This window comes from Carcharodon carcharias, chromosome 22 (assembly GCF_017639515.1).
Source record: "Carcharodon carcharias isolate sCarCar2 chromosome 22, sCarCar2.pri, whole genome shotgun sequence".
In the NCBI taxonomy this organism is placed as follows: Eukaryota; Metazoa; Chordata; class Chondrichthyes; order Lamniformes; family Lamnidae; genus Carcharodon; species Carcharodon carcharias.
The window spans coordinates 43358276-43376043 of NC_054488.1; the positions used below are offsets into that span (position 1 = coordinate 43358276).

General features: G+C 36.8%; 1 protein-coding gene across 1 annotated transcript; it reads left to right on the forward strand.

Moving 5' to 3' along the window:
- Positions 1-2565: 2565 nt before the first annotated feature.
- Positions 2566-17364, forward strand: LOC121293664 (putative cleavage and polyadenylation specificity factor subunit 4-like protein). Its single transcript, XM_041216832.1, has 8 exons — positions 2566-2668; positions 4813-4863; positions 6213-6365; positions 7823-7918; positions 11602-11695; positions 13451-13493; positions 16539-16634; positions 17290-17364. The coding sequence occupies exons 1-8, from the start codon at positions 2566-2568 to the stop codon at positions 17362-17364; spliced, it is 711 nt and encodes a 236-aa protein (XP_041072766.1).
- The last annotated feature ends 404 nt before the right edge of the window (positions 17365-17768 follow it).

Sequence of the window (17768 nt, forward strand, 5' to 3'; positions counted from 1 at the left end):
TAGATTGCGTGTGTCAGGGGATTCCATAATCAGGGAGGATGGGGTTTCCCATAAATAATTTGTGCTTTTATTCACTGAGGCTTTTATGCAATCAAACATTTAACTGTGAGGTTATAACAAAATGGTTAATGTTGTTGACAGGCGCAAGTATTAATGATTTTCTTCCCTTCCTTAAATTGACGATAAAAATGCCTTATGTTCTAGATTTGATTATTTGAAAATTATATGTAGCGAGTATTACTGGTCACTTATTGGCAACTAAAGAGGTGGAAATAATCTGAAACAATTCATCTATGTCTGACGCTATCACAGAAAACAATCATTTATCTCAGTTAGCTCTGCAGGTCCCATAACTGAAAACATGACAAGAATGTGCAAAAGTCACAATCATTTCAATCTCTATGTTTGGACAAAGGTTTTACTGTGTGGTTTGTGTTGGGTAATTAAATCAGCTAAATTGCATATCCTGTTGCAACATATTTTTGCCAGCCTCACAAACAGCCAGGAAGTTGGAATGATCTCCGTGACAGCATCTCAATGAAATGTTAAGAACAAAGAGCCAACAAATTTGAATTCTTACTGCAAGCACCCTAGAGAATAACTTAACTATAGCAATTCATATTAGCACTAACAGTCATACTGCAAACTCAATGTATAATGTCATAGCTTTAAAACCTTCTCCATTCAGTGGAGTAACTTGGGCATTAAATGCCATGTAAATATGGAATGATAGACAAGATTTCACTGCAGTGGTATTACAGCAGAAGTAGCAATACAAAATTGCCCCAGATTTTGCAGTTAACAGTGAAGTGATGGCCCTTGCCACAGACCTTGAAGAAAGCCCATTAGCATCTAACAACTTTAGTGGTGTGGATTTCGCAGGAGGAATTTTGTGGCCCCATACTGGCATGGACAGGGCTGGAAAATGCAGCGAGCCATTCAGAAGTCCATTGACTTTGGCGTAACTGGAAGATCCCATAAAATTCCACCCCACCTTTTGCAACTTTAATTTCAATCTTTACTGCAAGAGTGCAGACCACTCACCTGGAAGTTGCCACCTCGGTCAGATCAGTTCTCCCTTAGTGCCCCACTGGAGTGTCCGCCTAACTCTTTGTGCACGGTTCTTTGGAGTGAACACACCAAAATCTCACTCAGGCAAGCCTGCTCCCATTGAGCGATGGCTAACATGGGAATAATGGGAAATTTTAAATTTTCACATAGGCTGGGAGGAACAGAACAGCGAATGTTGCAGAGGCAATGAATTTCTGTAATGTATTCAGGTCAATCTCATTGAATTATATGTCTTGAAAGGAACATATTAGATTTAGTGATGAGTAATGAATCAGAATTCATTAACAGTTTGACAGTAAGGAATTGTCCCAGAAATTGTGCCCATCATTTGATTGATATCAGGTTTAAGAAAGTCATGAACCAGGATTTTAAAATTTAACTGAGGCAAACCTCATGAATTGACTGCAGGATAATATGCTATAATGTTGATAGCTTAATCTACAAACAGTGGGAAGTATTCAAGCTTCCCTCATATTTGTCAGTAAGGAGCTTAGGCAATTCCACAAAATGATAGTTATTGGATTAAGTAGCACTATATTGGGAAGCTGTCAGACCGCAAGCAACAGTATGCTATTTTATCACCAGGCCACAACAGCTCCCTACTGGCTTACCACATCATATGTACCTTACTACAAATATAAATTCAATCATATACGGTAATCACATTTACTTTTTGTTTAAACCATGTCTATCGTTTATGCACAATTCATATATTTGCAAGTTTGGGCAATAACATTTCAGCAATAGCTAAAACTTTCATGCATTACAATTTGGATACCAACAGAAACATTAATGCCAAAGGCTATGTAAGAAACTGGAAACCGCAGTGAGCAGATACATTCAAACTGATTACAATCAAATTCAACTGCAGCGTGCAATAAAATTAATAAATGCACAGTTTTCTAAGACCTAAGACATTCTTGCCTGTATTTGGTGGTTTCTGTTGAAGGATTTTTCTAAGCAGAGAATGGTGCACCCAACCAGATCAGTTCTGAATTGCCAGGAGTCAATGCAACCATATTAAAATTCTAAATACACTTCAACTTATAAATAAACCATTTTTAACTTTCTCTAACAATGCAATTATAAAACTCCAAATTACTTTTCCAATCCATTATTCCTGCAAATATTGACAGATCATTCACTAAAGCAACAAACCCCAGCCCACAAACATGTAAGATCCACCTCAGCTTTCAAAGAACAACTAATTAAGTCTCTATCCCTACTTCTGAATCATGTCATGTGACCACTATAAAACCCTTAACTTGTAAGTAATTAAATTAAACTGTTTAATCAGCAAACCTATATTTACACTATAATTTATAGTTTATTACAGGAAATAATTTTAGACGGAATTAAAATTTTAGGAAGTCCCAGCAGGCCCTGGACCCTGATATGTGTATAAATCGAGTTTGCTAAGTCACATGCTTGTTTCCTTATGCTTAATAAGAATAGTATTGATGAAAGAAAGAATTTAAATTGAAGCATTGAAAGATGCAAGAGTTGATAGCTGGTTTACAAAAGATGAGATTTGATTTTGAAATTGTCTTAGAGCAGCAGAGTGGAATTATGGAATTGCCCTTTTCTGGCATGCATAGTAAGAGGCACATTATAAACGAGCTAAAACTTGGGAAAATCAAATGCTGATACCTAAGATTTACCACTGTCTTAGTATTTAAAAAGCCTGCTATTGTTTTTGTAGTAATGACTATTTAAATGTATTGGAAACTAATTTCAATGTCTAATTTTTATAATTCTTTTGTAGATTCTATGATTTTTTTTACTGATATCCAGGATTTTTTTTTTAATTGACATTCATGATTTTTTCATTTATTCATGGGATGGTAAGGTAAGGCCAGCATTTATTGTCTTCGAGAAGCTGTTGATGAGTCACCTTCTTGAACAACTGTATAGTGTAGGTACTGCTCCCCCCACCCCCCCCCACCCCCCATATGCTATTAGGGAGGGAGTTCAAGGATTTTGACCCATGATGATGAAACAATATTTCAAAATCAGGATTTGGAGGGGAATTTGCAGGTTGTCATTTTAAGCAGTAGTACTGTGGTTTCAAAGGTGCCATGGAAGGAACCTTGGCAAGTTGATGCACTGCATTTGTAGACGACACATTGTAGCCTTGGCATTTCATTAGTGGAGGAAGTGAATGCTTAAGTTAGTGGATGGGGTGCCAGTCAAGTGGGCTGCCTTTTCCTTGATTTCCTTGATGATGTTGAGCTTCTGTTGGGTGTTGTTGGAGCTGTACTTATCCAGGCAAGTGGAGAGTATTCCATCACACTTCTCACTCATGCCTTGTATCTTGAAAGATATCACCATTTAAGAAGGGTTGGGGTAATGTTTTCTAAAACGTCTGAAATTCCTAAAGGAAAATGATGCCTCCTCTTATAATAAGTTATCCTATTATTCATTGGTTCAGATTTCATCCATTACTTTAAAGCTGAGTTTCAGATATTTAGAGTGGACAACAATCTCATGATGATACCATCTAACTAAATTCCACAAGATCTGTTTCTCCATATCCAAAACTCCTATAAGCTTGGACCCCCGAATTCAGTTTGTATTTTGCTTTAGCAACTATTCCTGAGTTATTTCATGAGAAGAGGATCATATTCAAAGACCAATTCTAGCTGTTGTAAATTGGGTCTTTCAATGTTAATTTGAGAACAGAAATTTGAACTAATTAAAAAAAATTCAGGTTCTATTTTCTTATTGTATGACAAACGTCAAGTAACAAAAACAATAAAATGCCACTTAATGATTATGGTTCCAAACTATTCAGCAATATTAGTTGTCCCTTAGAGGATGTTGTTCTCCTTGGAAACAGGAATTGGGCATTAGAGTCTTGTTTGGGCTGGACTGACTCCAAGGTGATAGGCCTAGAATTAGATTGTAAACAAACCTAACCTTTGTGGCAGGCTTGGTACATCAAGGCCTAAGTCACACAGATCTGGAGTAGGCCACTGCACTTTGGCTGATTGTCCAGGCAGTTCAGTTTATTGATGGGGAGGGATTCTAATTTTTTTGGAACCCCAGAATCCTGCAAGCCAATTCCTTAAAGTGGAGAGCACTATTTGCTAGACAGGCAGCAGGTAACTTGCTAAATGAGCTGTGTGGTTGTGCTCCGTTAGACATTAGCAGTATCCCAGCACGTATTTCAGAAGTCATTGAACCTTTACTCTTGGATCTTTGGTATAGATATATGTTAGCTGTGAAAGGAGAGATTGTGGACTCCATATTAAACAGTGAAAATTCAAGTTACATGGATTTCTTAGTCATTTTTAAACTCTTAAATGCATTTTTGTGCTTGTCCTGCAAAAAAGTACTTATTTATCCTCTCTTATAATGAGATGCATCTCAACTGAGGTATAGTAGAATGTTAGATGTGTAAGTCTGTATGCATGGGCAGAGTGCAAATTTAACATCTTTATTATGCATTAAAATGGTTTTCAATGGTTTACTTTGGGACAGTGTTAGAACCTGTAGAAGGCTGCTGTCTCTATAATGCAGTGAAGGGAATAGCTGTAGATGAATGATACAAAATATTTGCTGGTAGTAGGTGTTAGCAAAAAAGTTGGTGTCAGGCATTAACTGCAAAGATGTGAAAAATCCATTAACTTAGGTGCTATATGGAAACTCGCTGATTAATTGAAATATATGCAGAACCAAAAGGCTGGGTTGAAGTCAGTAATCTTGCAGCCCTGTAAATATTGTGATCTTTCTTTGCAGAATCTAGTTCAGCAGTCTGTGAGCTTTTCATTAAAGGTAAATGCTTGAAAGGTAAGATACTAATTGATATGAAGAACATCAATCAAGTACTGGGAATGTGACCTCTTTATGTTTACAACTGTGTCTTTAATTATAGCATTACTTTTGAATCAAGTTTGAATCTTGAATGGAAAAGCCCCCACAGATGTAGCTTGAGTTGCTCTGTGACATTGTCATTAACATATGACCTTAGAAATATAAGAGAAATGTTGACCCACATGCTGAGTCTGCTTGATGGTGTCACTAGTGCAAAATGGAACTACATACTATTTTTCAAAGCAATTTCATTGGTCACCAGTCATTTTGGTTACCGTATTTTTAGAAATGTCTTTTTGAATGGGGAGTTGGTAAAATAAAATACATACCCTTTTCTGGAAACATGTGATATATAGAATTGCCAGTGTGTAGAGTTACAGAAACATGGATGTGGAGAGTATTTGGATTCTGATTTAACCATAATGAAATGTTACTGGCTTATTATAGGTCGTTCTGCTTAACTCTTTATTTAAGAAAGGTATCATAGTTAAGCATTGTAGAAATGTACATTTTCACTCTGTGTACCTACTATTACTCCCCTGGGTGATATTAGATGTACTCAGGGGCTGAACCATCTTAGCCCATTTACTTCATATGATAACCCATTCCAGCACCTTCCAAACCCGCAACCTCTACAACCTAGAAGGACAAGGGCAGCAGATGCATGGGAACACCTGCAATTTCCCCTCCGAATGATACACATCTTACTTGGGATTATGCTGCCATTCCTTCACTGTTGCTGGGTCAAAATCCTGGAATTCCCTCCCTAACAGCACTGTGGGTGCGTCTACACCACATGGACTGCAGCGGTTCAAGAAGGCAGCTCACCACCACCTTCTCAAGGCAGTTCGGCAGCACCATAACATCCCACTGGGCGGGATGGGCCATAAAATCCTGGCCCATGTTTTAAAAATCAAAATCAATCTTAAACCATCGCTTTAAAGTTAATTGCAAAGGGTGACAATTATAAACTACAAAACTAATTAAGGAAGCATTTGATACAATTTACTAAACAGATGATTGCTAATTAATTCTTCATTACAACACCTATGATCAAGATTACTGTCTTAGTGACAGAAAAGGTCAAATTCTGGTTTTATTACTTGCAATTACAGGATTATTCAATGTTTTGGAAAATTATATTCCATGAGTGTCAACATTTCAATATAATGAGGCCATCCCCATGACGTCATCTTAGTAATGGGCCTCACTGCAGACTGAATCAGGTTTATTTTTCTCCTGTTGTCTTAGTGCACCCGCTCCAATACTTCTATGGTATTCCAGTCTTACTGTAATTGTAGCTAATGCTATCTTGGTTATTGCAGAACAACTGTGCCAGTTTCAACACACTTGTGGTGACAAAACCATTATGTGCAAACACTGGCTCCGAGGTCTGTGTAAAAAGGGGGATCAGTGTGAGTTTTTACATGAGTATGATGAGACCAAAATGCCACGGTGCTACTTCTATTCAAAATATGGTAAGATTTATTGCTATACATAACTTTAGGATAATAATAGTGACTGACTTGAGATGCTTAAGGTTAAGTCTGTAGGGAGGGGGAGGGGTGGTTTTGAAAAGAGATTTTCCTATGATCTGAAAAGACTTGATAGGACTGCTGAATGAAAGTAGCCAGCAGAGAACACAATCAAAATTAATTGCTATAAGCTTCTAATGTTGAACCCTATAAATAAAATAATAGGGCTGGAATTTTGCCCATTGATAGCTAGAATTTCTATCTATTAAATGTCTCAAGCATTTAAATTAGTACATTTCTATATTGTGATGCAGAAAATAAGTCTAAGTGTACATAATTAACTTTTACACTTCCCTGACCAGGACATACATAAAACTGGAAGCTTATCAGTTAGTGTTTCTGTAAAGAGTCTGATTTACTTTTTTAGTACAGCTCCTAATTGACCAGTATCATAAAGAGGAATTAATTGGTCTGAGAGATTTTACATGAAGTATGTTCTTGAATAACTTTTATTGTATTGCTCTTAAATAGAATTTTAAAAAGTTTTTAAATGCTTCAATGACTAAATACCATTTGGTGTTGGTATTAAATTACACAGACTGCAAAGGCTTCAAGTTCAATTACCATCAACCTATACCCAAGGTGGCATTGCGGCACTATAATAGGCATCTAAAGAAGAGAAAAATCAGTTAAGATTGCTGTCCATGATCATTATGAAGTAACTTATATAAATTTGATGAGGCAAAATAGAATTGGAGTTGGCTGCGATGGCCTGCTGCACTTCAGCCTAGACTCAACTGATGAGAGAGCTCCTATTGGAAAGCTGAGCATATTTCTCATTATTTTCTTTCCAATAAAATTAATGGACAGAAGTCATGAGCACCACTTGTTTGATGTTTTTATAGGTACATCTAGGTGACAAAGCTCTATACTGGGATGATGGTGAAAAGCTAGGCTGTATTTTTAAGTGCACGCATGACAAATGGGTCTAGCCAGGCTTTGGAAAACTTTTGTAGCTTGTGGATCTTTACCCCAACAGGAGTTATTGCCTTCAGAGATGGGGAAAGGAGAGAAAATTTTGATTTTACTTTTTTAAAAGTTAGAATTTCATAGTGCTCCTCCTTTGTCTTGCTCCTTTGCAGAGATGGTGAATTTAAAAAAGGAAGCTGTAGCAATTCCAATTAGGCCAAAATTATCTGTGGAAGAGGAGCAAAAAGAGCTATATCTTGTTATCATTTGCATTCATCCAATCCTTTTTCTAAAAATAGCTTGTTCAAGCTGTTCATTGCCAGGAATCAAATTATCTTCATTTTTCTTTCTCGACTACTTCCCAAAAGACCTAACTAAGATTGAACTTTTGGTACCGGGAATAGAGGCAGAAATCTATCACTATCAATGCACAGAATAACATTGGTACACTGGAATACTGATCCCACATAACTTTCCTCTTTTGGATGCAGGTGAATGCAATAAGCAAGAGTGCCCTTTCTTACACATTGATTTGCAAATAAAAATTCAAGACTGTCCCTGGTATGACCGAGGATTTTGCAAACATGGTAAGTAACTGCTGATTTTATCTTTCATTATGGTCAATACCGTATTCATTACCAATTTCTCTAGAGATTCAAATATGTTAAAAGTCCTTGCAAAGACTAAAGGCTGCAGATTCCTTTTTATTCTCTATGTAAAATATTTTTCATTCTTAAGCAGGATTGTCCAGCAGCTGATAAAATTAATAACATCAAAGAGGCAGATTATTTTTTTCTGTTGCTGTTCTACTTTTGTTTCTATTCATGTATGTTACTAAAAATGAACAGTTTTGACTCGTACTGGCTGTCTTCAGAGCAAGTACATAGAGCTGTGATATCACACATTCAATCCTTCTGGAGTTTGGATGTGGAAATATGGTGCTAACCTGGATGTTTGTTCAAGTGTGTTTAAAGAAGGCCATTCTAAAGCTGGCTTCAGGTTGGGCACCATCAAGGTGTATAAAAATGAAGACAAGGAAAGAATATAATGATGGGTGTTCACTGTTGTCTATTGCTAGCAAGCAAATGAGGATTGAAATTAGGAAATCGGTAGGCCAAAGAATGATGAACCTTTACAACAAAGAAGGAAGTTATTCAGCCAACCAGATATCATGCTGGCTTTTTGCTGGAACAATTCACAATGAATGACACTACCCTGTCCTCCTCCAATAGACAATTGACTTAGGCACTTGCTTAGCAATAACCTGCTCACTGATGCCCAGTTTGGGTTCCACCAGGGCCACTCAGCTCCTGACCTCATTACAACCTTGGTTCAAACATGGACAAAAGAGCAGAGGTGAGATGAGAGTGACTGCCCTTGACATCAAGGCAGCATTTGATTGGCATCAATGAGCTCTAGCAAAACTGGAGTCAATGGGAATCAGGGGAAAACTCTCCACTGGCTGGAGTCATACCTAGCACAAAGAAAGATGGTTATGATTGTGGTTGTTGGACGTCAGTCACCTCAGCTCCACAGCATCACTGCAGGAGTTCCTCAGGGTCGTGTCTGAGGCCCAACCATCTTCAGCTGCTACATCAATGACCTTCCTTCCATTATAAGGTCAGAAGTGGGGATGTTTGCGGAAAATTGCACAATGTTCAGCACCATTCGCAACTCCTCAGATATAGAAGCAAGACCTGGACATGGGCTGACAAGTGGCAAGTAACATTAGTGCCACACAAGTGTCAGGCAATGACCATCTCCAACAAGAGGGAATCCATCCATTGCCCCTTGATGTTCAATGGCATTACCATCACTGAATTCCCCACTATCAATATCCAGGGGGCTACCATTGACCAGAAACTGAACTGGACTAGTCATATAAATTCTGTGGCTACATGAACAGGTCAGAGGCCAGGAATCGTATGATGAGTAACTCACCTCCTGGCTCCCCAAAGCCTGTCCACCATCTACAAGGCACAAGTCAGGAGTGTGATGGAATACTCCCCACTTGCCTGGATGAGTGCAGCTCCCACAACACTCAAGAAGCTCAGCACCATCCAGGACAAAGCAGTCCGCTTGATTGGCACCACATCCACATTCACTCCATCCACCACCGAAGCATAGCAGCAGCAATGTGTACCATCTACAAGATGCACTGTAGGAATTCACCAAGGCTCCTTAGACAGCACCTTCCAAACCCATTATCCACTACCACCTAGAAGGACAAGGGCAGCAGATAGATGGGAACATCCACCACCTGGAGGTTCCCCTCCAAGTCACTCACCATCCTGACTTGGAAACATATCACTGTTCCTTCACTGTCGCTGGGTCAAAATCCTGGAACTCCCTTCCTAATGGCACTGTGGGTGTACCTACACCACATGGATTGCAGCGATTCAAGAAGGCAGCTCACCACTACCTTCTCAAGGACAACCAGGGATGGGCAATAAATGCTTGCCCAGTCAGTGAAGCCCACATCCCATAAATGAATTTTTTAAAAAATCAGGGGTTATTGAGCATATTATTTAAAATTTTCAGGGTCAGTGACAAATTTTGGAATATTATTCAGCTCATTTCTACTTCTGGAATATACATAAATGAGAAATCTCAATGCTTGCATGAGGTCAATTCAGATAAAAATTACACAATCATCCCTTTGAGACTATAGATTACATCAAATTACTGCAAATTTACCACAGTTGGAAAGTACCATTCCTTCTAGAAGTTTGGAATACTGATTTTGAAATACTAAATATTTGAGAATTCCTCTTCACACAGGTGCTGAACAAACGTAGCTTGTAGTGAAGAAAATGCTGATAGCCATCAATTACGATACTCCTGCTGTTCAGTTCTACGTATGCAGTATTCTTTATTAATCCCAATGTGCTTTCCTGCTATGCTCTTTAATAAATCACACTAGTTACTAGTAAATAGAAACAACTTTATAGAATATAGAATAGTATATAGAAAGAAATGTGCTTCCACCACACTCTCAGGAAGTGCATTGCAGATCCTAACCACTCACTGCGTTCAAAGGTTTGTCCTCAGGTTTCCATTTCCAGTCACCTCAAATTGGTGTCCCCTAGTTCACAATCCTTCCATCAATGGAATAAACTGTTTCAATTTCTATAGACTGAACCTACAATTAGAAATTGCTTACAATGTTTATGAAATTGTTAAGCCTAGCTTGGTTATCATTCCCATTCACTGAGAAACACCACGTTTATAATGAAACCAACAGTCTGGCTTGCAATTCAGATGAACGCTGAGCACTTGTACATTAGTTTCCCTCAATTAAATACTTCAGTAGAAACATTTTTTTTTAAAAAAACAAAATCCTTCTGGAAAAAGACCAAAGAAAACTTTATCATTTTTATATCATTAATCTAAGTTTGCTCAGATTCAACTGAAGGTATTTATACAAAGTAAGATGGTCATCTGTTGGAAAGGAATTTGCATGGTTGCTTAATAAATCACTTGTATATTGTAATCAACTCTCTTTTTAAAAAAAAATCATTTCTTGAAGAATATTTCAGACTGTGTCGTGTTCCGCGCATTGGCATTGCTAATAAATTTGCTTGTTTGTCAAACTCTTTTTGAATCTCTTTAGCTCCGGGCATTTCAAACATAAAAACAGAAAATTGTCATTTGTAGAGGGACATGACAAGTTAATCTTTCTTGTTGAGATCTTTTAGTTAGAACTATAATGAAGGGTTTCAGTACAAAATAGCAACTTCTCTTTGTTGGCTGACCTGTGCATTCCCAGAATTTGCAGTTTTTCTTGTTTCATCTTGTATTTATTGCAGATGGTTTTAGTTCATTGGGAATGCTGACAAAAAACCTAAATTTCATGTTTTTTGTTTTGCACTTTGAAGAAACCTTTTTTAATTTTCATTCAACCATGATCATAGTTTTATCTGCTGAATGAATGGTTCTTTTCCTGTGTTCATTATTAGTAAATTGTATACTGGGAACTAAGAGCAGCATCAGTCACAGACAGAGGGCTAAATTTAAGATGCATTTGATATCTAGACTGGCCTTATACTCAACAGATTGGTTTGTAATTAGCATTTGTTCAATAGTCTTGGTCATAAGACAAAGATTGAAATTTATCTGAGCAGCTGAACGTTTTTTTTTAAAGCAACAAAGTGGAAATTGACAAAATATTGATTTTTTTTTAGAATGTGTTAAATTTTAATTTTACAAAAAGTGAGAATTTACAATATAATATATGAAATCCACCCCACTTGAACTGTTTCTGTGGCAGGCCCACTTTGCAAAAATAAACACACCAGGAAAGTAATGTGTGTGAATTATCTGGCTGGTTTTTGTCCTGAAGGAACAGCATGTAAATTTTCACAGTAAGTATTGTACAAGTTATATTAAATAATGCCCTCCTTGGGTTGTTGAAACAGCTATGATGCTAGACCAAGGTCATGTATTTCAGGTGATATCAAGTTAGGTGGAATCCTACCATGTAGTTCAATGTTAAGGAAATATTATTAAAATGTCAGATGACAACTTCAAATGTTTTATTCATCAAACATTTGAGCACATTAGGATGTGGCAGGTGGACCAAATCCATAAGTGAAACTTGGCCACGCTATCACAACAGTTTTGCAATTTGTATTTATTATGAGATTTATGCACTGAATTCAGAAGTAAGAGTCCACTAACACCTTTAGATATTTCAAAATAATTTAAAACATTTATTAATAAAATAAACAAATTCAAACACATACATAAGATTAGTTACTTGATATTATAACAAATCCCAAAATTCCTAATTAACCTGGCTCCCAAGTACACACCCCCTTTAAGGCAACAGTCCAAAATATATTTTAAATTTAAAACAAGCAACCCAGTAAGGTTACCACAGCACCCACTCAACAGTGGAATTCCAAAGGCTTTTAACACAACTTTAGTTACTGGAGCAGCACTTCTTCAGAGTGGCTAGAGGCTTTTCCTAAGTCTGGTTCACATGGTGTACCTTTCCAGATTTTCCATGGCCACATCCCACTGAGCCATCCATCCTTCTTTATATATGCTTTTCTCTCTCTTTGATGTGTAAAATCCCATTGTTCTACATGTCTTTAGAAATTTACTTTTCCCATAACATAAAAATCTTTCATGTTGTCAACATGGCCTTTTCCTTTTGGAGAAAATAAACATATTGCTTTGCCTCACTTATCTTGTTAGTTTTAAATATTATATAATCCCTTTGAAAATCAAACAACCCCTTCATTTATCTAAAATTACAAATTTCCTTCACACCCCATCTGTGACACCCTGATCCTAGCTTATCCATCTCCATTTCAATAGGCTGCTTTAAACCTAAGTTTTTTTGATAATTTCAGTCTTTAATTCTAAGCGTCTCTAGTCTAATTAAATCAGTCACACAGACAGAATCATCCACACACACCCATAAGCCTACAATAATATTATGAAAAATATGATAGCTCTGTGACAACATGCTTAGCGGCAGCTTGGATCAATAAGCAACAAACACATCTGACTAAGAAGGTTTTGGGTTCAAATCTGATTTCAGCGCTGAAATGGCATGTCAGTACAGTACTGAGGGAAGTGCTGAGTGCTGCGTTGTTGGCAATGTTATCATTCATATGAGATGCCAAACTTTTTGGAGGTTAGGGAGTTCTCCGTCAGCCGACAAGAATTGGTCATTTATCTCCTTTGTAGTTTGTGGCATCCTCTGTACACAAATTGGTAGCTGTTTTTGTCAACTTAACAAAAATGGCTGCAGTGCAAAAGGAAGTTAATCGAGTGTGAACTGCTATTGAGATGTTCCGAGGGTGTAGTAATGGTCACATAGTTACAAGTTCTTACTTCATACACCATATTGTAGAATGTCTGTCCTGGCTGCAAAATCATAGGAATGCATATGTTTCTTCCGTTAGCTGAAAAACGCATGCCCAAGTACCCATCCCTCTTCAATTCAACTGCTGATGGCAACATGAATTTAGAGAGCACCTGAGGAACCTTTTAACTTACCAACAGTAAAAAAAAGATGCAGGAAGGGGGATAAAAAAAATCATGCTTTAGTGCAGCAATGATTTTCTTCTGATGCCAAATAATTATTTATTTTCTACTTTTTTCAGTCCAATTAATGAATTCACTGACTGGAACAGCAATCTAAACAAGGTAAGTTTGAAGAATATATTTTCCCTTGAACTGGCTTCACTGAAGTACTGGTTGGAGAACCTATGTATTGTTATCAATAGTAAAATTAGGTTAAATGTATTTAATAACTATCAAAGTTTGGAGTTAGAGAGACGCTGACAAAACAAAAATGTGTGCATTTAAGATGTATACAAATGTATTTCTTTAAAATTGGATTCAGGGACAGCCAATTCAACTAAGAATCAAGTGTGTTACTCATTTAACTGTGGAATGTAGTGACTATGGAGCTAGTTGTTTTGTGGAAGGGTCATAAGGACTCGAAATGTCAACTCTTTTCTTCTCCGCCGATGCTGCCAGACCTGCTGAGTTTTTCCAGGTAATTCTGTTTTTGTTTCGGATTTCTAGCATCCACAGTTTTTTGTTTTTATCTCTGTGGAGCTAGTTGTGTTGCTTTTGGAATCTTAAAGCTGATGGCTGAATGTAAGGTTAAACGTTCTTTTACTTCATTATATATGGCACACAAACACTGCAGAATATACGGAGAATAAATATATGAGCTTTTGAATTAGCAGAATGCTAATTTATTAACCACACAAGAGTCAAGGACAAGAGCCAGGAGCTTCCGCTAGCATGACAGATTGCTTCAGCATATTTATCACTATTTCTAATGTGTTTTATAATTATTTTTCACTAGTTTTTAAATTTATGTCTGCTTTCCTAATTTGAAACCCTTAAATTCGAATTTTGATCTAGTGCAAATGCCTCATTTCAATTATCACAAGAACAGAACCAGTAACATAATTCAGCTGGCTGTTTAAATTACACCACAGTCATCTCAATCAGTGGCATTCGTGCTGTTTATTTCATTAATTTAAAACAAGGAGGTGGCAAGAAAATGACACTGCTCACCCCCACCTTCAAGTGTCAGTTGGAAACATTTCCAGTTCTCTTTGGGGGAAAAGGATAGTGAAAGGCAAAATCCTGACATGGAAAAAATAAACAAAGATGAGGACTGGAGTTGAGTAAATGTCGAAGGGTGAAATAAACAAGGAAAGCAGAAAGGACAATAAATTTGCAAAATTAAATTGGATTACAGGAGTGAAAAGACACTGGTGTGCACACACATAAAATCAGAAATACATTTTCACAGTTAGAACTAAATTCCATGCTACTTATACATGTATATGTGTTTCTAAAATTAAATTACTTCAATTGTTTCATTGTGATTGTTGGTCTGTTAAGTGAAGCTGATAGTGGAGTTTTATAAAATTACTCCCATACCATTTCCATTGGTTCTCTCTATATACATATATGTCAAAAGAACCTCCACAGCTGTGTTGTTGCTGGAATCGGAGAATCGAGATATCAAGAAATCGTCAAGTGGTGATATAGCAAACTTAGATACTCTGTTGTTAGAGGAAAATCCAGAAAATTCATTGTTGTGAGCAGAGGGAAAAGGGATGGAGGGATAAAAGTGACAGATCGTTGACTAAAAATAAAACTGGTCCTATTGCTTGAAGGAAGGTCATTTTATCTTTTTTTTTTTTGAAAACCTGTTTTCCTCCATGCTGTGATTTCTGTGTTTAGTGTGTGGATGGATGCTGAACCAGGACTGGGTGTGGGCACAGCAGGAATTGGCCAAAGGTCTCTGCCCATGCCCCAGGGCACTGCCAATAGTGCAAGATGACAGGAATTGAAGTATCTGAAGCTGCTAAAAATGTAGGGCTTCTAACAGACAGTTTTTTTCAATACAAGCAGCTTTGAATCTGTGCATCTTTGGAAAACTCCAATGCTAGTCAGATGCAAGGGATACTTGGTTTCAAAGGATACACAAAGCTTCACAAACTACACATACACAAAGTAGTACGCCATCTTACTGCAGCCTTAGCTTTTAGTTTACTAATTTACTCAATTGTTATTTTTAAGAAAGGTTTATGTGGGAAACAAACAGGATAGTTCCTTTAAACAAAGATATTTTACTGAGCTTTGCCAATTCATTTAGCCAGTACAAAAATAATTATCTTTCAGCCATATTACAGGCTGGAAAGTTTCCTGTTCAATTAAATTGAATTTTTGAATGCCATTTAATGTTTGCATCGATTCGCTGATCTCTGGCACTCAACAGTGTCAATCATTAAATATTAACATGGTGTATCGATCCAAATAAGCATTTTCATAACTCATATTGATAAATACAAAGAATCTCACCTCCGGTGGGAAAGTGCATCGGTAAAGATTTTGCTCAGGGAACAAATATAAAATTAGTCTATTTTAAGAGCAAAGATCACTCTTAGCAGGACCTGCAGCTGCTCTGAATTTTCAAACAGCGATGTCTTAGAATATAATGATTAAATCATAACTCAATGCAAAGTTTGTAGGAAGTATTTATTTCCCTGGCAAACTCAGGACACTGGCTTTGAAATAGTTTTAAACACCAGTATCAGAACGATTACAGTTAGTGTAGGTATTTACACAGACATACATGCTGCCCCTATTATACCCAAAAATACCTTGAACACAAGTAAATAATCTTACTAATAGATTTGTGGAAAATACACAAAAAATGCTCACTGGCTTAATATGCATTTAAATAAAATAAAGTGCATGAAACATGATTGATAGCAAACATTCATCAACACTCTTTGACTGTGCCGCTTCCAAATCACCATTATTCTTGACATCAGCTCTCCAACAAACTTTAGCATAAATTCACCAGAGGACAACTGAGGTGCAAAGGTCTAACTTAGGGTGTTCAAGGACAAATGTTCCATTTAAAAAAAAATAGACTATGTATTATCATGATACTCTTCCAAAATCTATGCATTAGAAAGTCAGACTCTGGAAAATGTAATAAAACTGCTGCAGATGATGATGATTTCACAAAATATTCTGAATTCCACCGTTGGAATTTAAAGTAATAATTACAGCTAGTCTGAATTTAAGATTAGAACATGATCATGATAATCATAGAACAATGGTAATAATGTGGCTTTGAATATTTCTCCTAAGACTCATGTGGCACTGATTTTATCTAACAGTAAAGGCAAAAATTCTGTTCACCTATAGGAAATGTCTGAGATCTCACTTTTCGCAACAGACAGCACACCAGAGGCAAAGATTTCTGAAGGTCACAAGCCTATCGACAAAGTGAAGTGCTTCAAGGTATACAATGTTTATTTTGCATAGCCCGGCAATAATTTCATGTTGACTACAAACATGCTGTTTTAAAATTATATTTGCCATCTACTAATTGTTGATTTAACAACTAAGTTAAAACTTTTGCTGCAAATGTTAATGCTAGTTATTTGATAATGGGGCTACTTGACTCATCAAATCTTAGCTTACCAGTTTAAATAAAGATAATCATATCTCTGATACAGCTGTAATCCTACCGATATTGAGGGAGAGAGGAAAAGGAGGATTTAGGGGAAGAAATCATGAGACGTTCAAATGGTTTATGGACAAGTGTATGCCTCCCATCTCCTTCTTTTCATCCCTGATTAGCAATGAGTTCTGTAACAAGTTGAAATTACATCTAATTGTTTCGAAGGGGAACAATATAAGTGCTTTATTTTTTGATGAATCTGTGCTCATATCATGTACAATTAGGAAAATATGGTACTTCTAAGTTTGTCTTTGTAACAAAAGGAATTAGTTAAATATGATTCATTAAAATAGCTGAAATAAAATGGTTCCATACACAAATACATGAAAATAACAGCAGTCTGTAAGATAAGCAAATGTAATTTCCTAAATTAAAAGAAACACTACTGTGTAACTCGAATTTCTGATTCTTTCCCTCTTTCCATATCTTTAGTGTAGGGAGAAGGGGCACTATGCTAACAAGTGCAACAAGCGTCAGACAGTAAACAAACACTTTCTTGTTGACTAGAGCAACTGTGTAAATGGATTTGAAATCCAGGACTCTCCAAGGATCTAATGAGCAGAATGACCTTTCTCCTACATCCAATATTACAAAAGTTCAAAAATTATCTTTCTAAATTGTATTCTTCTTGCCCTTAAGCAAAATAAGAGATTAAAAATTTCATTGGAAACTAGAATATTGTACTTAATCATGGTTTCCATCTTTTTCTCTGTTTTACCAATTTTCTTGCCTTCCCTCAAAGGTATGGATTTGTCGGTGGAATAGTTTCATGACTGGGCCCTCACCCAAGTGTTCATTATCCATGATGACAAATGTTGTCAGACTATCCAAACCAACTCTCACCCAATACTGTGCTCCCTTACAATGGTAGTGTACTTATCACCAAATCTCACCTTAGCCCCACCCACCAC